Source organism: Apostichopus japonicus, chromosome 13, assembly GCF_037975245.1.
Source record: "Apostichopus japonicus isolate 1M-3 chromosome 13, ASM3797524v1, whole genome shotgun sequence".
Classification (NCBI taxonomy): Eukaryota; Metazoa; Echinodermata; class Holothuroidea; order Aspidochirotida; family Stichopodidae; genus Apostichopus; species Apostichopus japonicus.
The window spans coordinates 26,012,647-26,038,310 of record NC_092573.1 but is presented as its reverse complement, the minus strand read 5'-3'; the positions used below and the strand labels follow the sequence as shown (position 1 = coordinate 26,038,310).

At 37.7% G+C, this 25,664-nt stretch overlaps 1 protein-coding gene across 1 annotated transcript; it reads left to right on the top strand.

The window, feature by feature from the left end:
- Positions 1–9,165: 9,165 nt before the first annotated feature.
- LOC139978740 (GTP-binding protein Rit1-like) lies at positions 9,166–25,468 on the top strand. Its single transcript, XM_071989200.1, has 5 exons — positions 9,166–9,703; positions 20,264–20,320; positions 22,495–22,568; positions 23,054–23,245; positions 24,613–25,468. The coding sequence occupies exons 1-5, from the start codon at positions 9,622–9,624 to the stop codon at positions 24,850–24,852; spliced, it is 645 nt and encodes a 214-aa protein (XP_071845301.1). The 5' UTR covers positions 9,166–9,621; the 3' UTR covers positions 24,853–25,468.
- Positions 25,469–25,664: the final 196 nt, after the last annotated feature.

The window sequence follows — 25,664 nt, the reverse complement described above, 5'->3', positions numbered from 1 at the left end:
TATTACCAATCCTGTCTGTACACGCCTCCTCAATTACTTTCACACGTTATAACGTTAGTGCATATAACGGGGGCACACAATAACTATGGAGTCCATGCACGTTGTAGTGTAGTCATATAATTCTCATTGTACTGTTTACCCTGATTACACATGAACGCCTACCTGAGTTTGCTTATAGTTAACAGGGGCACACAACGTCAAACCTGCTTGGTAATGCATCATATGATACCTATACCAATAACCAATACTCTACGTATACCTATATCAATTGCGACATCAATGAACAAACGACTTCCTTATTCTGGTAACATGAGGACTGGTCGAGCATTATGAGTACATAGCCACTGTGGATCCGGGTTATAAATATGTTCATTAACACATATCACAAGTTAAGAATATTAATAGTAATAATGGTAGTAACCATCACAAAGTACAATTTAGAAATCGCGCAATTTAATACCTATTTTTTTTTTTTTTTAAAGACTATTTTATATACCGTACAGAGCTGCTCTTCTTTTTATCCAAATCGGAATTTAAGCCTTTGTTGTGATCTTTCTATTATTTAATAGTTTGATTATTTGTTGTTTTGAAAACCGAACGACTTGATTCACACCAGTCCCCTTATATCGAACGACTTGATTCACCCCAGTCCCCTCATATCGAACGACTTGATTCACCCAGTCCACTTATATCGAACGACTTGATTCACCCCAGTCCCCTTATATGGAAAGACTTGGTCATTTGGCGAAGATAAATTATTTTTTTGTAGGAATCAAGATAAGTTTCGATATCGGTGCATTTGCTATTCTCGAGCTCAAATGCTTCTTTCTATAGGTTTCGGACTACAACGGCATATGTGTCTCGGAATCGAGTCCAGCCGACTTCGTTAAATTTAGTAACTATGCATGGAGTTCATATCAAAGTGTTTAAGGCTACATGGTTACAAATTCTTCATATAGTTGTCAAAGAGTGACTCAATTTACATTGATATGCATTCTTAATATTTTATTTTAATTCAAAACACTCCCGACCAGAACTGTTTTTGTTTTTATTTGCTACCCTTTTCACATTCTTGAAGTACACGTTCATTACACATAACAGACCCGTAAACAGAGGTTCCTTAAATGCGGAAGGGGCTGTGTAAGTCCCTTAATGATAACATGTTTAACATTAAACGATGCAAAGTATAAGACATACATCTCCATTAATCTCGTCGTTAATCATATAAGCCTTCTGGAACCCCAGTTCAGCTATACAGGACAGAAGCACTCCTTTTGACAGCGAACTTTGCCAAGCCGCTTACATCAATGTGTAGGGCATTTCTTTGAATTAAACCATGATATTTGTTCTTTTTAGTTTGCTTATTCGAACAGTTATCACATTAACACGCAAATCAATACAGCGTTTTACAGAGTATAATAGTAAATACAGCAAAATTTCTCCACCATGTTTAATCATTCCACGCATGGTCATTATGGTCGAAACTTGCACGTTATTTCTCTCATTCAACGAATTACAATTTTAGTTTTAATAACGTGAGGGTAAATTAGAAATGGTTAATGTCTATCATTACATTCCATATAATCAATGTTTCGCGAATATAACTTATACGGAACGTTATTTCATTTCCTTGCCAATTATCTAGGAGCGGCGGACGCGGCGCAGCATCGAAACATGCAAACAAACAAGAAAATCTGTTTTATTTTTAAATAAATAAGACGTTCCCTCATTTTGCTAATGAAAAGTACCTACTTAAATTTTATTGTAATATAAAAAGTACTCTTTCTCGTACCTATTTTTTTGGTAAAGTGCAAGTACCTTTTTGTGGAGAAAAATTCCGAAAATAAGAATAAAATAATAAGAAGGTAGTTGTTGCGACACATGCAGGAATTTATTCACCTGCATGTGTCGCAATAACTACGGTACCTACACAAGACATAGCAAAACCACACATTTACCTATGATTTTTTTCTATAGGATTAAATTCTTTGGAAAATTTTTGTGGTTGCCCCCTAAAACCAAAGAAACGTACACCTTCTAGTTCCTCTATAAATCCCTACCCCCTCCGCAGTTTTTATTTAATCCTCTTCCCCCTCTTCCCTGGAATTGTTCACCAGGCTTTTGAACACTTTGTTCTCCGTGACTAACAGTACAGCCTGCTGAGGTACATCGTATGTTGCTATTCAAACATTATTTGCTGTCTGTCTTAAATGTTACTGAGTTGTCTCTTCAACGGTAACTGTTGGCATGGTTCTCAAAGAGAACCATATTAGCAGTACTCGGTCTCACGTTGCTGCAGGGGAGCTATCATTGTAAATGGTCTACGGTGAGTGTGCGCTCTGGAACGCGGTATGTTTGCGCCATATGAATGTAGGCCTAATCGCCATGACGATGGGGCCGGTCTGCGGGGCTTAGTGACAGGCTGACACGTCAACTTATAACGACCTCATTTGAAAAGTGGCCAAGTTATGCCAGCTTATATACTGTGTTTTATTTGGTGGAAACAGTGCAGAGAAACGTGCCGTTACAATAACACAGCAGTCATGCCAGCATGCTCAGCAAAATGAGTTATTAGAAATTATCTTTGAAAAATGCAATCATGAAAATTGCAGCGTAAATATATATATATATATATATATATATATATATATATATATATATATATATATATATGTTGTCTACAAGCATATATGCTTGAGTGTAATTGAAGATAGCTTGCTGGATATAGTTCAGTGGGAACTGTGTTTCGTGCGTGCTAAGCCCAACAATTGACTGGCATTCCTCACATATTTCTTTACAATGAAGTGTTTGTTCTTTCTAATTCTTCTATTCAATCTATTGTTCGCCTTCATGGTCTATAGAGCTACTCAAAGAATAGGACAGCCTATAGGCTTGTTCTTTAGTGCACGGTCGTCTGCCAATGAGACGACTGTTGCTATGTGACCATTTGAGTGAGAAATATAGTAGCCGTCGTGGAAATGTTCAATCATTTGTACGGTGTAGCCTACATGACCACTTAAGCGAAGGGGATTTTTTCGATATCCTAAAGTGTTTCTAACACTATAATTTCTTTATCCCATAACACAAAATGTCCGTGTCAAATTCAGACATGCCATATGGCAATATATATAAGTCTATATTTGTAAGTTTCATATAGCGTTATCTTATAATGTACCGCAAAACTATGTTATGAACAACCAATCGTTCCATCGGAACCTCCCTCCTTCATCGGAAAATGAAAACTATCGGTTTACTTCAAAACATGTCCGCTACAAATTATACAGCATGTGAAGATGATTGGCCACGCTAAGTGACAGAATAAATTGGTTCAATGGGAAGCAATTCTAAAACGTCACTTCCGTATATGTTTACAGACTAAACAGCGATGATTATTAGTGAGTGCCCCCTTCCCTTCCACCCCCTCCCTTCCCGCCGTAAAGAAATAAAAGTAAGCACGTCGCCCGGTCTCATTTGCGAGAGATTACATTAGTTCTTCGTTCTGTTAATAATCAAATGATACAAGAATATCATGAACAGGAAAGCGACTAGGAAATAATAACCTGATTTTAAAAGAGCAAATGTTATTGACGAGAACGGGGTTTACATACACAGGATTACAAAAGTCAAAATAATCTAATAGGAAGGTGGTCCCGCTCTTCATGGGCTGAATCAAGTTGTAACTTGACATGTTGCAATTTTCATTTTCTAATAATAATAATTATAACAACAACAATAATAACAATAATAATTATTTATCTAAATTTCAAACACGGGAGTACATTACTAGATCAAAACTTATATACATGAGAATGAGAGAGAGAGATGAGAAAACCTGGTTTCCATATATATACGTAAAAGTTGCCATGTTCACATCCATAACAACGCCAAACTGATGGCGCTGTACATGTTAACAATACTGCGCTGGATATCGATATATACTGAAGAAATAGTTATACAGGCCACTCGCGTCAGTTGCACTCGGAATGTACATGTTGCGTGAATTGATCTAACAAGACTGACATGCAGATAATGTTACCGAGGCGCCCCCACCCCCCCCCCTTATGTTAAAGAGGAACATAATCTTAGCATTCTGCCTATGTACCGGTTGAGATATTGACAGTTGAAATTATCTGATATTTTTCAGTCTATTGTTTTGACCTTGGATTGCATAGGGTTACTATTTTATCTATAAAGGAGATGTGAATTTTATAATACACCAATATCTATGGTACTTTCACATTATGGATGCATCCAATTGTGGAGAAAAATATTAGACGTAAATAATCAAGAAAAACAAAACATTATTTATCAGTTTACAACAACGGCGTCACACCTGTTTGTTCTAAGTTCACTTTTGGTACGAAAGGTGGCAACTTCAACTGTCAATATCTCAAAAACTGTACATAGGAATTGAATGCAAATTTCACCAGAATGCTTAGTTTATGTTCAAAAAGAAATTTTGACCTGGGCTTTTCTTTTTACCAACCTTCATTAAGTAAGAAGGGAACAGAAAGACAAAGGGGAAAACATAGATATGTCTTATAACGTGACCAACTTGTAACCTTATCTGGAGTAATACTCTAAAACCTCGTCAAACAATGTCAATAATACGTAACAGGGCCGTACATTACAGTCTGCAACTTCCATGTTGTTTTCATCGACGATGGACGGTCCGCAAACTATTGAGTGCGACACAAAAGTGTCGCGAATAAGTTTTCGGTGGGTAGCGGGATCATTCAAAGACGTCGGAAAATTTACCAGTACTATTCGCAGTTTGCCGACAGAGATCGATAATGTTTTTTTTTCTCTCTCTTTAACATCAAGTCCAGAGACCAAGCTAGCTTTCATATATTCTGACCATCGATTCTGTGGGGGGGGGGGGGGGGGTCTGGTGGGTCGTAGGTCGTGGCCCTCTTGAAAGATCCTGGGTCGTAGGCCTTAAAAGGTTGTTAATGTCTGATACGCCTTCGTTTACTGGTGACTTATTGCTACAATATTCAGGTTGTAATGTAATGAGGTCGTCATGAATTTAAGATAAATATTCGTTCTTTTCAAAGTCTGATATTGTACAGCTTAAAATTAGAGTTAAAAGACGGAGAAGACAGGAGAATGTACGTCATTTCGGCAGAAGGCTGAATTAAAACCACGATTCGAAGGTGTGTAAAAATGAGGGCGGTATAGAGGAACGACATAATGTTGAAATTTGAGAAGATAGAAATATGAGATTAGGATTTCATTTCTTCATATTATGTTTTAAGCCTTATGTTGCAATAAATGTCTTAAGCGATTGTTCATATGTCAGGTATTTAAAAACGATGATGTACACAAAGTAAGCATTGTGCCAGAAACTAATATTATGGACTCTCTTTAAAAATTGAAGGAACACCTATTTCAAAGGTGGGGTAAGGGGAGGCGAATCAAGGATTTTGTTCAGGAAGGGGGTGCTGCCCTGGGGTCATTGAATCTTCCTTGCAGAAAAGACGGTTGGCTATTGTAAGTATGACAAAATGACAAATAAGCTACAACTGGTATATACCTTTACATTTCTCTAAGGGTAACATAGACCGTATACCAGTAGACCTATAAATCACTGAATGTGGAAGGATGTCAATAATTTCATATTATCACAAAATGTATAGGAAATCCCATTCGTTAGCTAAATAATGAACATGAGTGTCGTCCACAGAGTCCCGCAAATAGTATCATACAAATAAACTTACCATTTTATTTCGTCAGACCAGATGGTTGCTAATAAAATGTACTTGGAAACATGGGATAACATTCCCTATTATGAAACCGTAGAGCAGATGAGCTGTCAATTTTGTATAGCCCCATCACTTAAATTTCAAGCGCGTCACGTCCATTGTCACCAAGGCATGTCGTAAAGTTCAGAAAATCCTTCCAGCCTGATTCACATGCTAGCATACGATACTATATTGTACTGTGGTATTAAGAAATTAGCAATATAATTGTTATCATATTATATATCATTGTACCATGAAATAATATATGCAGCAATCTTATTATGGATGTTTTATATTATATTATGATACAATATTATTGTGTGATACTTTGTGAATCGGGTGCAGCCTTCAGTGATGAACCTGTTAGATGGACCAGAGTCCTCTAGGAGTGTAGGGGCAAGACCATCCGAAGCTGCACCATTTTTTGAAATATTTAAAGAAAAATATGTGAAAAACGGAGGATTTAACGTTCTCTGAAATGTATTTTAAAGCCTTGATGGGAGCATTTTGTTAGCCTTATACCACTTTATGAAGTTTGGAAATGTAGACCGTGACGGGAATACAGTCAAAACGATGTTTGGTATCGTTTCCTTTACTTATGTTTGATTACTCTTACGTTCATGTGTGTGAGACTTTCTTTGAAAAATGTTGTGCAGCGTTACGCAGGCCGATCGGCATACGAACAAATTCAAAAACCGAAATGAGTGGTGACAACGGTTTTGCAAAACATCTGCAGGGTCTACAGGTATATTTGGTGGTATGAGCCCATACGAGGTCTACTTCGAAAACCTTCTTTGAGTGAAGCTAAACAGAGAATACATGCAAATGCGGAACAGGATAATTATCATGTACGGTGATACTGTTCGATGCTCTGTAGCCACCGCATGGTCTCCAATCCCCAGGGGTTTTCTTTGGTACCATGTGCAGTGGAGATGCCCAGGGGCTGCTGGATGGGCGAATAATCCCGAACTGACACATATGTCCAAATTCCTGTTTTGCGATTTTCAGCCTGTCGGGGCGAGGCGAGGCGACGCGGGCGGGCAACTGTAGGTGCACCCTTAGTTTCGATGTGATGTGTAATACCATGTTTCAACGACCGCTCTAGTGAAGCACGGTTTTCGAGTATCGCGCGGTACGGCGCCGACGCACCAACTGATGCTTGAAAAGGCGACACTGGTGAAACATTATCAACAGACCCGTTATTAATGCTGAAATTCGTAATTGAGTCAACGAGTTTGTATCGACGTACATCGACAAGGAGGCAGAAGACTCCTACAATAGGACCCGTGACCTATGCAATGATGAAACCCATCTGCATGTGCGCCGAACGCCTAAGTCGAGCGTAAGAGAACGCATGTTTTAATGTTTTAATCGTAGACTTGTTGATAGACTGTAACTTGAACCACTCGGGCTTGATCTACGGTCGTCACGACCAGTGGCGTCACCAGACTTTTTAGTCGGGGGGGGGGCACAGGGGGGCACCAGCCATTTGATGGGGGCACTTAGGTGGATACGGATCGCCGTCCTGGGGAGGGGTCTAAGGGGAGGGGGTGCCCCCCTCCCCTTTGGAAAATTTTCGCATACGGAGGATGGGCTAGATGCAAAATGGTGCCACATTTGATGCTAAATTCGATCTGAAGATAACTCCAGAAATTGCTATTTTTGAGGTAATGATTTTAACAACGCGCAGAATTTTGCAGAGGATATGAACCACAGATATTATGCCTAACCCTATCAATAGAACCTACATTTGTTGAATTAATGTGTGCATGACCCCCGACTCCTTTCTTGTCCTTCTCGTTTTCTCCCATTATCTATTAAGATGGCGCGGGTTACGACTTCGATACCCGACGGTCAAGGATAAACTTTTTCATATTTTCGCAGCCCATTTGAAGAAAATACGAATTACTGTGCTTCTTTGTCCTTATGAAAAACCAACTCAGATGATGGGAGTTGAATATAACAAAATATATATATATTTTTTTACCAACCCAAATCTCAGATGGGGGGGGGGGGGGCACTCGGGGGGCACTAGGTTTTCCAGGGGGCACGTGCCCCCCCCCCCCGGCCCCCCTTGGCGACGCCACTGGTCACGACTAGGTGGAATGACACTAACCTCCGCGCCGGTGTCAATGAAACATTTTTGGTTTTTTGCTGGTCATACACATAAAACAAATGGCTGTTAATGTTAGGGCCAGCAGAACTCGCCGCGTTTAGTTGCTGGGTTCGGTGTTTTCCGAGCACGGCTGACGGCATTTGTCGAGTAGAGAGATCTTTAGTCAACTAGCTGACATAGGTAATGTCCAAGGGCAAAAAGGAAATTATATTTTCCTTAACAAGTAACACAGCTCGGTACAGTTCCACTGCGCAGAGGCTATTAGTTATGGTCAAAATAATAATTATCCGTACGAAGAACAAAACGGTGATTAAAACTTGATTATTCGCGAATCGAAGAACAGTCTCGAAATCTCCGTAGAAAGAGTAAAACAATGAATAAAATAGAGGGCGTATCAGCCGATGGCGAAACCTCGCCTGTATGTACGCCCCTGTCACCAAGGTGTGTCATATTGCGTGTATTTCCCCTCGGTACTAGTTAGTCGATGTCAAAGTGCAAATAAAAAAATGTTAGCTTAACCTGTGTTTATGATAATTAATCTAATTGGTAAGCCTTTCAAATTTCTAGCCTTGGCACTCAAGACAACCCGCTTACGAGATATCGTCTGTGTGAATTCACCCTCACCTTCTTCATCCCTTTCATCCAGCCTTCACACACTCTTCCCTTCACCCCTTCCCTTCCCTTCACCCCTTCCCTTCACCCCTTCCCTTCACCCCTTCCCTTCACCCCTTCCCTTCACCCCTTCCCTTCACCCCTTCCCTTCACCCCTTCCCTTCACCTCTTCCCTTCACCCCTTCCCTTCACCCCTTCCCTTCACCCCTTCCCTTCACCCCTTCCCTTCACCCCTTCCCTTCACCCCTTCCCTTCACCCCTTCCCTTCACCCCTTCCCTTCACCCCTTCCCTTCACCCCTTCCCTTCACTCCTTCCCTTCACACCCAACCTTCAACCCTCCTCTTCATCTGTACTTGCCCTCTCCCACGCTATTGTCAAGCCTGAGCCTGTCCGCGATTTATGACTACTTTATTAATATCATGTTTACGGGAGCTGGTAAACCACACAATTCACAGTGTGCCATCAATATACCGTACTGGCAAGTTCCCTTTGTATGCGATTGCCTTATGCAAAGTAGCGGCTTACGCCATGCATAAGTTCATAACCTCGCTTCCAGGTACCGAGTTGATGATGCAAAACAAAGACGTACGGCTGCCGTACCTAGAACACTGACGTAAAAGATCGTGCAAACATTGATATTGTAATTATTTCTAGAACACAGCACTACCCTTATCCTCTATGGTTGATTCTGTAGTACCTCGTACCAACATCAAATACATTTAGCAAACAGGAAAGGAAGAAATTAATAGAAGAATACAAAACCGTTCGAAACAAAGTACATTTGTTTCATATAGTTCAGTTAAGGGTGATTATTTTCGGCACATTTTAGTGGCAGATACGTATTTCTCACCAGTGACATCGCTGCACACGATTTCAAGCACCATATTATCACTGCCAGCGAGGTCTAGCAAAATATAGTATATCTATGGTTTGATTTATTTGCGTTCAGATCAGCAACGCGTTGAGCAGAGCACCTAGTCATTCTCCGTAACCAGTTACTCATCGTAACGTAAACAGTCATCCCACCCAATGCTGTCTCGCGGCCCACGAAATGTCTGCTCCTTGTTTTGAACCCTGATCGCTTTCGAATCAAAAGGAATACCGGTCATCGTTTCTGAAGCAGTTTTCTTCGAGTGTCCTGGGTGGTGATGGAGGAGCCAACAATGACCAAAGCTGGTATTCGGGTGTATAAAATTGTCCTTCTAGGCGCCGGCGGTGTCGGGAAAAGTGGTAAGTTACATACAACAAGTAACCAAGTAGCATTATTATACAGACACATCAGTGCAAGTTATGCACACTTAATCGGTGTACGTGAACAGTGGACGTTGCAAAATGTCGCTTGAGTCGACCTGTTTGTGATAATTTTTATCACGAATTCGTAAGCCAACAATGAAAACAACATGACTAGAAGATATGTTGTGCTATTTCTATATACGGTTTTCCTGACTTAGATTATGAAATCCTGTAACAATTTTAGTAGCCTAGGCTCTAACAAGTAACAGTAACACCGACTGTTTCTAGCCTAGTAACACAGGCCTAGATTTAAAAAGGCTAGAGTAGCTGGATGTGTTCCACTACTGAGGTGAAAACTGATGATGGGAACGTTCTATCAATGTGCTCAGGTGTACAATTTGCTTACTTGGGTTGGTCAGACACCCTGGTAGTGGTACTTGATCATAACGCATTGGACTTAAAACCCAAATGCATGATACACGTATATTTCCAATAGTAAGGACTTAAATGTTGTTTTAATGGTCGTGATGAAGATCTTATGGATTTTGCTCAATAATTTAGTTATCCTTCAGCTTTCTGATTTCATAGATGGTTTGACCAGATCCTACCAGAAATAGACTTATACTAATAAAGGTCTGGAGTCAAACTGCTCAGAGCAAAGAAAAAGTTCCCTAACTTTATGCATGTGTTGACGTACTATGCCACTAAATGTTTGGAATAATCCATGAAAGTGTCTCAAATACAAAATTGATGTTTCCTTGTTTCACCGCTTTCGTTAAGGCTTTGCAGATTAAATTGCGATTGACAAAGAGGTTACAATTTGACTTATGAACATGCAACTACGATGCTTAGCAGTGCAGCTGCATATAACACTGTACTAAGTACTAGAAGTTAGGGGACACCCAAGGTTACAATCAACACCTTGCGTAGCTTCCCAACCAGGTTCACGGGAAATCTGTGATGCTCTCAGAAAAGCCAGCCTGGCTGAAGAAAAAAAAAAGAGCGAAAAGTAAAAAAAGAAAAAGGGTAAAACCAAAGTAAAATTTCACAAGAAAAGTTTCGAAATAAAGGAAGTTAATCAGAAAAGAGTGCTCTCAATTTCAATCGCAATTACAACAAGTACAGTGATGATGCGTTCCCAACCTACTCACAAGGGCAATGTCATTGGCTACTTTTGCACCCTACAAGGTATACAGTGTCACATAGACAATCACGGCCCAGCGTGGGAAGGTTTCTGTAGTATTGACTTTAATAATCTGCCTCCCTGGAAATCTTTTGAACAGTTTATTGCATTCCACAATTTATTTCTATTGTTTTTATTGTATGTTAGTAAACACAGACTGAGTAAGTGCTTCTTTCATGAGTTTGACTTAAGTCGAACAACTTTCTTTTCTACCTTCTGTTTTCAAATGTCTCCGATCCGGTCCTTCCCATGCACCACCCTCCTTATGTTAATGTTCAGAAAGCGGCCCCTCAACATATTCAAATAAACTTTGAAGACAAGTACTACTGTACCTACTTCCGTTTGTACAATTCATGAAAAGCAAAGGAAGCAACCAATTCGTAGTGGGTGTTGATCTAGTGTGCTGAGAAACTTTTCTGGAAGCATGCCATGATTTTCGTAACCCAAAACGCACAGCACCTGTACCATGGTCTTTTATGTAGGTCACAGCCCAACATAATACCACTGCAGTTACTGTACATGCGTATTGTACACGCTATTCAGTGTGTGTCTAGAAACGGGTATTGCTGAACGATGATTGTTTCATAAGATCAGATACTTTGTAAGATAATTATTTGTTTACCGCCAGTTTTCCTTCTTATGACAAGTTTGTCTAGTTCCGCTTAATTCCAAATTCATTGTTTACGTACGCCATAGTCCTAGGCTGGGTCAGTAATATAGCCCAATGATGTGCATAGTATCAAATGTGCTCGATACAAGACCTACGTCACAGCTTCATAATGTACGCTATGACACTGAAATTCGGCAAAGATATATTCCGGGAAACAGGGTACATTTCACCTCCCGCATAAACACTATGTACTAGTGTTCAAACGATTGTGCTAAAACAGAAATTAACGATTACCAGTTATTTTTTTCATAAACTGGCAGATTCAAATTCTGATTCCGATTATTTGATAAAGAGAAAATATCCCATTTGTATGAAATCGGCAATAAAGTATGTGATAGAAACAATTATTGTTGTGCTTTCCTCTGTTTCCATTTTCTTTCATTGTACTTTTATGTAAAAAAAGGCTCTTATGTATCGTTTTGTGTACATACCAAATCACCTCTGGGGTTTAGGGGATAGAAAAACAAAACACAAATTTCCAAAATACGAAAATATGGCATCCTACCGAGTAAGCACTGTGCTAAGTTTCTGGCCTAACCACCTCTGCGTGGATGTCACCTGTTAATGGCTTGAAATGCGCTAAGCATAGTTACTCACAATTAGTGTTCAAACGGTAATCAGAATCGGGCCAATTATTGCATAATTGGAACATAATCGGAATCGGTAAAAAATTATGTGGAATACCAGTTATGTCATACAGATTATTCAAAAACATATGGAAGGTGAAAATATCATTATTCAAAACACATAGAAGGTGAAAATATCAACTGATGTATTAGGTTTGTTCTTTTACTACGAAACTTTAAAGTAAAGACACCCTCTATGTCTTTCACAATGTAATTTCATCAAATTAGGCTGCCATGGTCGCCGATTTTGCTTCCCTCGTGGTTAGTGACTTCAATGTTTCTCGGCACAGTAAGCATGGTAACAATGCCAATTTTGCGAATTAACGAATGTGCTGGATACATAAGGCCTATGTTGACTAGCTGAGTATACTGTATGTTAACGTTTAGGCATCAAATGCTCCGTAGTGCAGTATTTGATGCACTAATTTGTAGTTCGATGTTTCTTTTTCTCACAATTTGCAAAGGGTCATACGTCCCTGCCCATCACCTCCCTTTTACCGTGGACCCTCTTATCTCCATTTTTTCTTAACCTTTCGATATTTGCCTCAATGCCCTAAAAAATAATTAAATTTCGGCAGAAATGCTGATATGCCTCGAATCCATAGCCGTTGCTTTAGGCCTAACACTAGGTTGTTACATGGTGAACAGGTCTCGGAATATGGTCTAGAATTTTGCTCAAATCAATTATGCACAAGTAAATGCAAATTTTTCATGTGAAGAAACAGTAGTTTCTAGTTGTTACGGAATCTGGCAACATTCTACAGTAATTATAAACAAGTTACGATGGTACCATTGCTGTTCAGTTTGATTGGCCTAAGCTTACATTTTCTAATTGAACTTGAATGGAGTTAAATAGGTAACGAATAAGGATGTTTAACTTCAAGTTCGTAATGTTCATTTGTTCATAAACGGAATAATACTGAAAATAAGTACAAAATAATGTCGGAATGTAAGAGAAATGTAATTAAAATTTACACATACTGTAGGTAAATTGAAGATTGAAGATGGATGGTTTGTCTGAGATACTTTTATCTTACTGTAATTATTTTACAATGGGATACTTGCTACATCAATGATATACATACAGTAGCAGCAATATGGTAGCAGTCTTTGTACATACGTTGGTGATTTATAAGGGTTTTTTTTAGGGGGGGGGGGATAAAAAATATGTTAAGTGCAATGCAAAATGTATTATATAGAATACTATTGTTAGATTAGAAATGATGCAGATGGTTTTCTGTTGTTGGAAAGCAGATATACTGTATAGTAATGATAAGGTATTGATATGTATGTCTTTAAACCTTTACCATGATTTCCAAACTGAATGAGATCTTCCCCAAGACTGTTGCATTGATATTTGTACCATTCGTGCCTGGAGGTTAAACGATAAACTTATCTACATGTAGTTATAATAAAATGCTAAATACATACATGTAGAGAGATAGAACCATTCTACACACATGCCAAGATAGCAGGTTAGTACACCAAAATCAAGATAGCAGGTTAGTACACCAAAATCAAGATAGCAGGTTAGTACACCAAAATCAAGATAGCAGGTTAGTACACCAAAATCAAGATAGCAGGTTAGTACACCAAAATCTTGTCGCTATACACGGTAATAGGAAACAAAATCAGGAACTTCTAAATTACTCTTCAAAAATGCTAACATAAACGTTTTTAGTGGACTGGTAGTCAGAAATTTGGAAAAATTGTTTTGATCTCCTGACACTACTACATGTATACAATGGTTACACCTTTCTTGTTAAATCTTTGTTTTGTCTTGTCTGTGTGCGTGTGTGCATTTGTGTGACTGCAGTGGTTTGGCCTAATAGCAAAGTGACAATGGTGCATTCATTGTGGTGACTTGCATTATTCTAGGTATTCAGGATGATAACAATGACTTCATTGAAGTTGTTATTATTCTGGAGACACCCCCCATTATTCACAGCTCCTCCGTGTACACTGTACGGGAAGGTACTGTAGATTCCTTCCACAATATAAGTGCATGGGAGTTTGAAGGAATATAAATTTGTCATTTTCCTCTATAGCAAGATAACATTGACTATAATTTCCAGGTCAACATGCCTCTACGTTTGTAAAATTTTATGTGGCTTGTACACAAATTAGTGAGTATGATAAAGAAGCTACCAAAGTAATGAATGCAAAAGGACTCTTTAGTAACAATTATGCCCCACCACCCACCTCCCATCCACCAACCTGAAAATTTATGGAAACTCTTTTGCATTTGACATACATATGATCCAGGTTGCACCTGTTCCATCTAACAATCTCTTTGAAAGTAGCCTATTTGCACCCTCTTGGCCGGAAGAATGATATTATATTAATTTTTTTTTGTTAAGACAGAATTATTGATCCTATAGTTCCCAGGAAGGGCCCTTGGCCAAGCTTGAAATCTTCAGTATGTAACGTACATCCAGACGGCTACATCAGCATTGTAGCAGCAACCTATATGGTTAGTTGGTCATAGCCTAACATATAAGAGCCTTATGGGAAACCGGATCCTAAGATAAACCAAAATAGAACTGATTAGTGTTTCATAGGTGACAGCCCTGGAAAACTTAGGAACTTGGCAAAAACAATTGATGGTGAATTGGTGATACTCAATTGACTGCCATCTTAAATCCGTCAAGTTGCATTTGTGGATGCATTGAAATATACTATAAGATTAACAGGTGCCCTGAGGTAAATTGCTCACATAAATACATGGAAACTTGGGAAATTAAGATGTGCTGTATTTCAGACTTACACCCATTAAACTGCACAACAGTTGGCTTTCCTGTGGGCAAACAGATTACTGAGAGTGTTGCCAAGTCTCGTAAAGAGTATAACTATGGTTAAAGGAGCAAAAGTCACAGGAAGTTGTCAATTGTGCCATTAAAACTGTCACTGACATTCCTGCCAATGAATTTTGAAGTCTTTACTCTCTCTCTATCTCTCTTTGTCTTGAATGTTCCAATTTTTGGTTATGATGCTGAAGGCTCAGTCACCAGTGCTGCGATCTTGCTGGCGTGTGTTTTTGTGTGTTTGTATGTGTATATGTGACCTAAATTGTTTGTGGCTCCCATCTCATGAATATTAGTACAGATTACATGCCATAACGTAAAATTCTCAAAATGGCAGTATCTCTTCAATCGATGTAGTTCATACTTGGTATGGTAATGTAACTACATAGTTAGTACATGTTCTTTGCAACAACAACTTTAACCTCATTGATATTCATGAGTGGGTGGGGCTTATTGGGAAATCGTGGAAAATGGCTTGTAAACACGATATCACAGCAAACACAAGTTGAATCAATGTCACACTTTGTAGATAGATGCCCCCACCCTCATGATGAGTAGATCTGCCCTGTCGTTCTTGGTTCTCATGAATATTAATGAGTGGGCGGGCTGAATATAAAATTTGGTTCATACCGGTATGGTGATGTTGGTACATAATAAGCCAATTTTCATGACGTCTCCAACTTTTATGTCTTGAATATTCTTCAAAATGTAAGAAATGGCTTTGAAACATCCTTGGCATATAAGGTTAGTCACAATTATATCCAGACAATCAACCATGTTGATTTCTGTCTGCATTTCATGAATATTAAAAAGTGAACATTAATCCTTAATCAGATATCTCTGTAATAGTACGTCTAATTAGCATTTACTTGAATTCAATGCATTGTAAGTATATGCTGTAGCTTTCTGTATTGAACCAACAGCTGTGCAGTGCTACTACTGATGGTGAATGGTTTATAGATCATTTGTATTCATAAGTATTTGATGACATATAATGAATAAACATTCTTGCTATATTGTGATTTGCTGATGTTATATATGTGTAAATTTGAATAAATATCAGTACATGTACACTTTACCTTCGTTAAATAACGAATTATGTGTAATTTTGATACCTGCCTTCAAATTAAAAGAAGCCTTTTTAGTGCAGTCTGCAATTTTCCAACTAACGAGTATAATTACTCAAAGTAAGATTACAGTTGATTAGCTTAGACGTCCCCTGTCTTGATTTTTCCAACAAAGGAGTTCATGACTCATTAGTAAGTAATTAAAGAACTTGATTCAGTCCTCAATACTTTGTGGTCCAGAAACTTTTCATAGTGGCATGGAAGACACTATTACTGTAAAAACCAAAATGGAAAGTTCAACATTTTGAAATATAGCTTACAAGTCAAGCTTCTGAGCTCTATTGGTATGAGATTTTGGTATAAACAGGACTAAATGATTGATCACAATTAAAAAAAAAAAAACTACTATAATACAAGTCCTACCTATGTATTCAATGCAGTGCTGGTCTGTGTATTTGACTTAACATCAGTGTGTTACTCAATTTAACACTAATCATTGGGCTTCACCTACAGTACACGACCTTCCAATATTTCTGATTAGAGGAGTCTTTAAAACTGACATTTCGAACCTTGTGGTGTCATTGCCCATTTGATACTGCCTTTGTCTGTGTCAGCGTCTCATGAGATCAGATGTGATTTTGTGGTGATAGAGGTGTTTTCCCTAATCTTCTTCAGTGTTGTGAAGTTTCTCAAGACTCCTTAAATGATGTACCTTTCCAAAGAACCTTATCTGTCAAAACATTTTATCAAGTCACTTGACAACATCAGTCAAAATACTCTCTGTTTTGTGGACAAGTCTCAGCTGTTCCTACAAGGAGGAAGTATTAAATGAAAAACAGTTTGGTTATAATTTAATGAAGCAAAGAATTGCACCCTTACAGTGTGGTAAAATACAGTACTGAAAATGATACTGACTAATGGAGCCTATCCTGCTGTCAAGCTTGTCAAGGTTCCCTCTGTCCAGGGACGTTAGTTTCATCTCAAGGTTTAGCAATGATCTGGAGAATCTCAGGACACAGACTTCATTCCTTGAGAAGAATCATGGACCTTGGGGCCTAGATTATAAATGTACACAACCTCAATGTGGACGTAAAACAGAGCAACAAACATATCAAGAGGTCTAGCTGCTTGATTCAAAATAATGTTGGTTACATTTTGAATACCTCTTATAATTAGTGAGTTAGAACCCAGTACTGGAAATTATATATCCCGCAACTAACCAGGTCAATGTTATTACTTGCAACTCACAGTATTAGTATTAAGTTGATTATCAAGAATAATAGATCTTCTTTTTCTGGATATTTTTGGTACTTTGCTGTAAAGAGTGGAGTATGGAACCGTAAGACTGGCATATTCATTGCAGAGGCCAACTTCTACTATATAAGTCAGCCTCCTTTCATTTCCAGTGAAAGCCTTTAAGTTATATTGCCGGGCATGATGTGACATATTACTTAAAATGTAGCTTGTTTGGTACCAAACACAGTCTACATTATTTGACTGTACTTGCTACTGACTACTTATAAAGGTGAATCTAAGTAAGAGTTCAGACAGCTGGTTTTAATCTCAGACAGCTTGTTATGCCAACTTTGTGATCTCTCCAGTACCTTACACACACAAATGTACAACACGATCTCAGAAAGGCAGCTGGGATATTGTTTGTTTTTGTGATTTTACTTTGGTGCCTGATTATTTAAGTACCTAGACACTGTTTACATTTGTCCCTCTAACTTTATACACATGATTCATGATCTAGTCCCCTTTGGATGTCAAATTTGTGTGTTCAACTGACTTTCAGGAGTCCCCTTGAACTTCAAACCCTTCAGAAACTTCCAATCAAAATGGTGGTCAATGAGGTGGCATGTGTGCTTGAAAACTCAGGCCTAGAGTTTTTGAACCAATTATGCTAAATACAGAGGCATTGTTTCATTAATGACCCTTGCATGAGATATGTTCATATGTTTCATATTTAGTTTCACTTTCAATAGAGCATTTTTATCCCCATCATAAGCGATGAAGTAATGTTGCATACATGTTCTACTTTTTAACAACTAAAGAAGATTTTGTTAAAGCCTCATTATGTTTTCAAGCTTGAATATCTTATGAATATAAATCTGTTAAGTAGAATATTAGAATATTGTTTGTTTGTTTATAATACATGTTTTTAAGGGGTACATTGTGTTATATACCCTGAACGTAGGCATAACAACAACAAAAAGTAAGGTTAAAAGTATCATCAAAACAGTTAGTCTTAAAGAATCATTTTAGGCATTATTAAAATTTGAAGGTGAATATTATGAAAAACAAAACAGATTAGTAAAGTTAAATGTGCAAGGTGATTATGTCATCCAGGTTGGACTGTGGTATAGCAACATTTGGCCTCCCAAACATGGATAGTACAGTAATCACTTATTGAAATGAAAGTAATTAAAGAAAGATATTAATTAATGACAACACATGCAACACATCCAAATACCTATTTAAAGTTGTTCATAAATGGAACCTGGGAATATTTGTCAGAGGTAGTAAAATTGAGCATGCATTCCTGATAGTTTGCCAAGGTTATTTATTTGAGTATGTATCTTAAACTATACAATCTTTTTGTGTTGGTCATTTCACTTTTATTCACTGGGTAAATGATAAACCCTCCTTTGTCTAACTATGGGCCATTTAATTATGGCATCATAAGTGTTTACATGTAATAGGTGACTAAATAATTACTGCCCAAAGAATGGTAGTTTTATAGTTGTAGGCAATTTGTGTAATGGCGTTCATGTTAGTAATTGACTTTGACTGGCAATTGTATTGGATAAACCATGAATCATTTACATTAAAAACAAGCTGATTATGTGTGGAGCATTAAACTAACTCAGCCACCCAGTGCACTGAAACAACAAGTAAACTTACATCTATCCTTGAAGTCTTTTACTAACACTGACATGACATCAAAGAGGCATTGATCTACAGATCTGGCTCCTAGAACAATATCACTGGGTCTCGCTTGCACTCCTCATTAAATTCTACAGTATAATTATGAAAAAGAGAATATAATGCTCTTTATCCCATGTCCCCTAGCCTCCATAGTTTTGTGATTACATATGAACACACATGTACTTGTTTGCATGGGCAAGCACAGTACATGCTCATTGAAGGAGACTTTTGACACAAATTATAGCTGTGGGATTCCATACATGTACATTTGACATCCATTGTTGAGGTTTGCTTTGATTCCTTTTAATTCAGAAGCGCAGGATATACATGCGTCCCACAAGTGATAATGCCTGATGGACGACATTTGACTGAATTGCCAGTCTGTCCCTCATTAGGCTGGACGTCTGGCCACTGTACAACATACATCAGTACTTTGCCTTCGGATGGAAAGCTGAATACAAATCTCTATGGTTAATCTACACATTGCCCACTGGTATAGGTTTGAGCTTCTCAGATTGCTGATATACAAGTTGTGTTTCTTCATAGAAAGCTCATTTTTGATCTCATTGTGTGCTGAAGGAAACTTGACCCAGTATATTTATTGTCAACAGAATATTGCGTGGGACGCTTGTTGCAGGCATGTGCAGAAAGATGATAACTTAGTATCTCCCGTATGGTATGACATTGAATGTCATTAATGTCCCATATAATGTTATACATAACACCATAAATTCATAAATGCCCACTTTTGGGGCTCCAGTTTGTACAAATTTATATTGCCTCCGCCTAGTGATGAAGCCACACTTGAAATTTTTCCACATGGGGCCAACGGAGCAAATTGTTTTTGTCAGACATTTTCTTAACACTAGCAACCACACCAGCATTAGTTATCAGTAGGGTTGAGGGAACAGCTGAAATCTTTACTGCCTTGAGTGACTTTTAGTGACTTTTGAGTACCTTGCGAGTTTTCTGGTCTTAGCCCTAACTGCAAGATAATGCAGTTATCACCAAAACCCCACTGCTACTCTTCACATTCAAAATCTAATATTTTGACAATACCTCTTTTGTCCATTTTCCTACCAAAGAAATATAAGTCATTGTGTATGTTGAGTGACAGCTTGTTAAGGAGTTCACAATGTGCTGCCTTGGATCTTCTCTGCAGTTACATTCTGTGTTTCACATGGAATAACTGTTACAAGTAAACTTGTCATTCCATTAATTAGTCAGTACCAGACTAATTAACAAGACACCTATGTTCTTTTTCTTTTTCTTTCATCAGCCCTCACTATGCAGTTTGTCTCTCACCATTTTCTGGACTACCATGACCCAACCATTGGTGAGTTTAGTGGATGTCTTTTGAAGTAACTGTGGAAGGAATGTCTAAAGCTCTGCATTTTTCCAAGAGTTGTAACTTTGTTAGAAATCTGACAAGCAGTGATGGTTGTAATGACTTCTATCAAAGTTAAAATTCATATGAATGTGTGAGTTGCAAGGTGCAAAATCATTTTTTGATGAACCTGTGGAATGTTTAATGTCACAGTAGCCTCAGTGTATTACATACCATTGAAATGACCATGAAATGAAAGAAACACAACTGTTATTATTGAAATTCTTTACATTCCAGTGGTTAGTCTACAGTCATGTTTCAAATGTCACATCTAAATCTGAAGTCTTTTTCAGTTAACTTGTTGGGCATTAAAAGCAGCATTTTGCTTTAAAAAAACCGGAAAGCACACACATAAAGAACAAAGAAGCAAAATGTAAAATAACAACAAGAATATAAGCAAAACCTCTAAAGGTACGGTGTTTACTCGACAAAATGCTGCATTTGATCAAACTAGGACACTTTAGCTAAGCCTTTTCTCCAAATGAAGGTTAATGCAAAATTCATATTGATTCAGTCTGGTTCTCAACAATTTCCTTGCCCAGACACATCTCATATTACTGTGAATCACATTTTAATTTCTACTGTTTTTTTTATAATTTTCTATCATTATAATTTGAAATGAAATTTGACTAGTCTAAGATAGTTAATGACATAGACATATGGCATCGTCTGATAAGCAAAAAACTATACATTAACCTCCAAAATACTGCTTAAATATAGCTAATTCAGTTGGATTAAAATGAATTGGAATGTAAAGATTACAGATTGTCACTGACTTCATGACCTTGTTTGCATTTTGGACAAAATCAGCTGGGAAACCCATTTCTCTATAGAAATATTTGCTGTATAATGTAATAAAATAAACCATATAGAAACAAGAAGTATATTCACCACAATGTTTACGATACTTTAGCTAAATGTTTTGAATTAATACCTTCTTCTGAGCCTGTTCCTTGTTGGTGTAATGAATAGTTGTTTAGTTATTGATAAGTATATTCACCACAATGATTACCATACTTTTGTTAAATGTTTTGAGTTAATACCTTTTTCTGAGTCTGTTGCTTGCAGTTGTAATGAATAGTTGTTCAGTTATTTATAAGTATATTCACCACAATGTTTACGATACTTTTGCTAAATGTTTTGAGTTAATACCTTTTTCTGAGCCTGTTCCTTGTATTTGTAATGAATAGTTGTTCAGTTATTTATAAGTTATAGATATTGTTGTCCCTTTGTTGACGATAACATCTATAGATCTGTGTAGACTCAATATATCATCAGTACTATACTAAGTACCATTGTCTACACCAGGTATGCCTGGAACTACATTGAAAAAATGGCTGAATGTATACTGTACCTACAGGGTCTTGCCTACCTCCACCCCACCCCTTCTCATCTACCCCCCCCCCCCCCCGCCCTCATGGTCCCTTCCAGATACTGTATGATAATTGCAGTCAAGGGAAGTTGAAGATTTACTTTACTACAGTACTCTAATACAGGTCTGTCTCTGTCTCTAACATATGTACTTTCTTAAATACCTAACCTACATGACTGGAACATTTAAGTACTGCACCTCTACTTGTGGGGCATGTGTTCCGTTTGGTAATTGTCTTTGAGCCAGACCCCGTCCGAACAAGTTGTTTTTCACCCTCTCGAAACACTGTATAATTAGCTTTTTTTCCTTCACATTTCATATTTTTCAACTCGTTTGTTCCAGTCATTTAGTTAGGTAGATAAGAAAGTGCATATGTAGCGATGGAGACAGGTGAGCTTCGTTGTTTGTAAATCCATAAGAAAGTATTAGTTTTGGGAATTCCCAAGAAGAAACATTTCAAGGTTTAATAGTGCACAATCATGCTTTCAAATTTCATGCTAGAGTTATAGTGTAATATAATAGTGTAATATAATAGTGTGAAGTTTGTGCTTATGACAAAGGCTTTACTGTATGTAGGTGAAAGACAGTTCCTGTTGCAGGGTTCATGTTGCAGAGTTCCTGTTGCAGAATGTTCCTTCAACATATCACCTTTCAGGATACATAGAACTTTGATGAATGTAGCAGTAGGATTGGTCCTTTGTCAAAGATAACATATTAACTGGAATGGAATTATTCTTGGTTTTATTTCCAGAGGATGCTTACCAGCAACAAGCTGTCATTGATGGAGAAGTAGGTCTCTTGGATATCCTGGATACAGCTGGTCAGGTATGTTAAACATCCCCACCCCCCCTCTCCATCCCCTTCCCCGTGAGGGGTATTTCACATTCAGAAGATAACCTAGATGCCACTTAGCTTGATGGGTTTGATGTCAATATCTCTTTAAGGTGTATTCTGCACAGTTATATATTTAGTTGTTGATAAGCCAACGTTCATACCCACAGAGAGGTAGATAGGGTAGTTAATGCAATTTGGTCACCTGTACATGTGTCCACCCAATATATGCACTCTGCTGTAACTAGCCTCATTATTAATGTTTTAGCACAACACCTGGTCAGCCCACTCTGTTGGTCACCTGTGTACTTTCTCCTCCTTTCAAACCTACCATGCAGCAGTGCGTACACCTGTTTACCAGTACGTTTTATCGTCCACTTATATCCGCTCAAACAGATTTGCAAAAATGACTAACCTGCCCCGAAAGAAACGAAAAGACACCTCCGAAGTTTAATTTGTGTGTTTGTTCTTTATCCCAGGCGGAGTTTACTGCTATGAGGGACCAATACATGCGAGGTGGAGAAGGCTTTATCATTTGTTATTCCATCACAGACAAGAGGAGTTTCCAAGAAGCAGCAGAGTTTAAGAATTTAATCGAAAGGGTCAGGACTGTTGATAACCTTCCCATTGTGCTAGTTGGCAACAAGTGTGATCTAGACTCTCAAAGAGTTGTAAGTATGACCGTCTGCGTCTTCAGTTTACTATAGATTGTCTTATGCCTGCCTGCCTTTATGCAATGGAAAACTGAATTCAGATCATATTCCACTTCTAATTACATTCACTTTGCTTATAAATCTATCAACTTTGGCTTCTCATTTAAAAAGTATAGTAAGCTGGTTCTGAAATCTTGATATAGCTAGTGCCAAAGACAAACTTCATGCCCCCATTCTAGTATGCAAAAGTAGGCTGATTTGAAAGTGTGGTAGGAATATAATCTGGCCTAGAGTTTCACAGGTTTAGCCACAGAGAATGTGAGTGCCTTAAAACATCTGCTGGCTAAAATGTCAGTACCTTGATATATCTACTGGCTAACATTGAGTTCTCACTGGCATTGCTACTGAATTACAACACACAACAGTTACTCTACATGCTTATGAGAACAGCCCAATAATAATTTGCTGGTAATAAACAGTAATGCAGGGCTTATGTTAGGTATGGAAATCATGTAGATTATTGGCTGACGATTGCTAACCGACTTACTCTGTGTTTAAATTCTCAACATCTACAAGCATAATATTGCCAGTCTTTTATCTACTGGCAAAATCAACTGACATTTAGCTGGTAAAATAGACCGAATTTCGAGTTATGAGAGAATATGCTATAGATGGATTTGCACAAATTATCACAGATGTAAATTTGCGATTGTGGTTATGATGTGATTATCCAATTGTGAGTTGAGGTATTAATCTTTAAAATGTTTTAAATTGTTCTTTGTGAAGAGTTTTCATTGCAATATTCTTTCTATGCTTCTTTCAATGACATAAATGTGCTAGTTGTATGTTTGTATGTGTGTATGTATGTGTGTTATAAGTGTGTGTATGTTTCATTCAAATATGGACTTTGTTCTAGTGAGTGCCGATTTCAGTGTTGGAGGTGATGTAGCCTCCTTTGTAGGTGCTTGCAAAACTGAGAGTCTTAGCCAAACCAAACCATGTTTGGTTTTCACCCAGAAGTAGTCCTTGTTACCACATCTGATTGATCTTTCAATTTGCAAACATTAGTCAAAATGATCGTCATTAAAAATATGCCAGATTCTCAAATAATGGTCACTCAAGTTCCCGCACCGTGATCATCTGTTTGGTTTAAGTTTAAACTATCTTCAATTTAAGTATAATGTGGAGGATCAAAATCGCTCTGAAATTACTATTTAATTTTCTAGAAATGTTTAGCGGTAGATTGCTAGGGTGACAGTTGACACACATTTAATGCAGGATTGCTGTCAATCATTGGCATGAAGACAAGTCCTGACATACAGGTGCAGGTTTCATCATAATTTCATTCCTAATGACAGGTTTTGATTCCTCCTCTCCTTCACTAGGTGTCTGTGGAAGACGGCCAGACCTTAGCGAGACAGTTTGGATGTCCATTCTTTGAGACCTCTGCTGCCCTCAGGCACTACGTGGACGATGTATTTCACACGCTGGTCCGAGAAATCAGGAGAAAGGAGAGAGCGGAACTCCTCGCATCACAGAAAAAGTCCAGAAAGAGAGATTCCTCGACCAAAATACATACCTTTGTCCGTAAAGTCTTTAGTCCAAAGAAAAGTAGTTCTTCTTGATCGGAGACGAAAGACCAAACTATTTCCATTTGCTTCGAGCGTACGTAGACTTTCAGAATGTCGTAGACTTTCAAAAAGGCTTTTTGCTGCATTTTTATTTCATGTACATAGGGAGCAGAAGATGGAGGGTAGAACGTAAGAGGACGCTGCAGATGTATTCATCAGAGAAACGGGAGGAAGGAGTCGAAATGTGAACGTGGACGAGATTCACTGGTGCGATATTTTGTTTCTGAGGACGATAAAGATGAGTGCAGGATAAGGACCAGAGAGATATATATTTTGATGCAGTGTATAGCAACACGAACCATTTGAATACCTCATCGATCTTAACATACAGACTCTATGCAATGAACCGGCTGCTGAAGGCATTATAGTAACAAAATTGTATTTGCATGATAGTTAAGAAGCATATATGTACGATGTCAAAGCGCACTGCACCATAGGTTTACACGAAAGCTGCATCACAGGCAGCCAGTAAAACTGTTATTCTATCAGATTATTGTATGCTGCATGTTTTTCCTTCATGTATCAAATTTAATGTGAAACTTCAGTTTATAAATGTTATCGAGTATACACATTTATGTACGAACATATCATATATATATATATATATATACATATATAAATATATATATATATATATATATATATATATATATATACATATATAAATATATATATATATATATATATATATATATTTATATCTATATATATATATATATATATATATATATATTTATATATATATATATATATATCTATATATATATCTATATATATATATATATATATATATATATATATATATA

Coding starts and splice junctions, on each gene's coding strand:
- LOC139978740 (XM_071989200.1), top strand. CDS start 9,622: ATGGAGGAGCCAACAATGACCAAAGCTGGTATTCGGGTGTATAAAATT. Junction 9,704..20,263: donor CGGCGGTGTCGGGAAAAGTG/GTAAGTTACATA, acceptor TTCTTTCATCAG/CCCTCACTATGCAGTTTGTC. Junction 20,321..22,494: donor CTACCATGACCCAACCATTG/GTGAGTTTAGTG, acceptor TTTTATTTCCAG/AGGATGCTTACCAGCAACAA.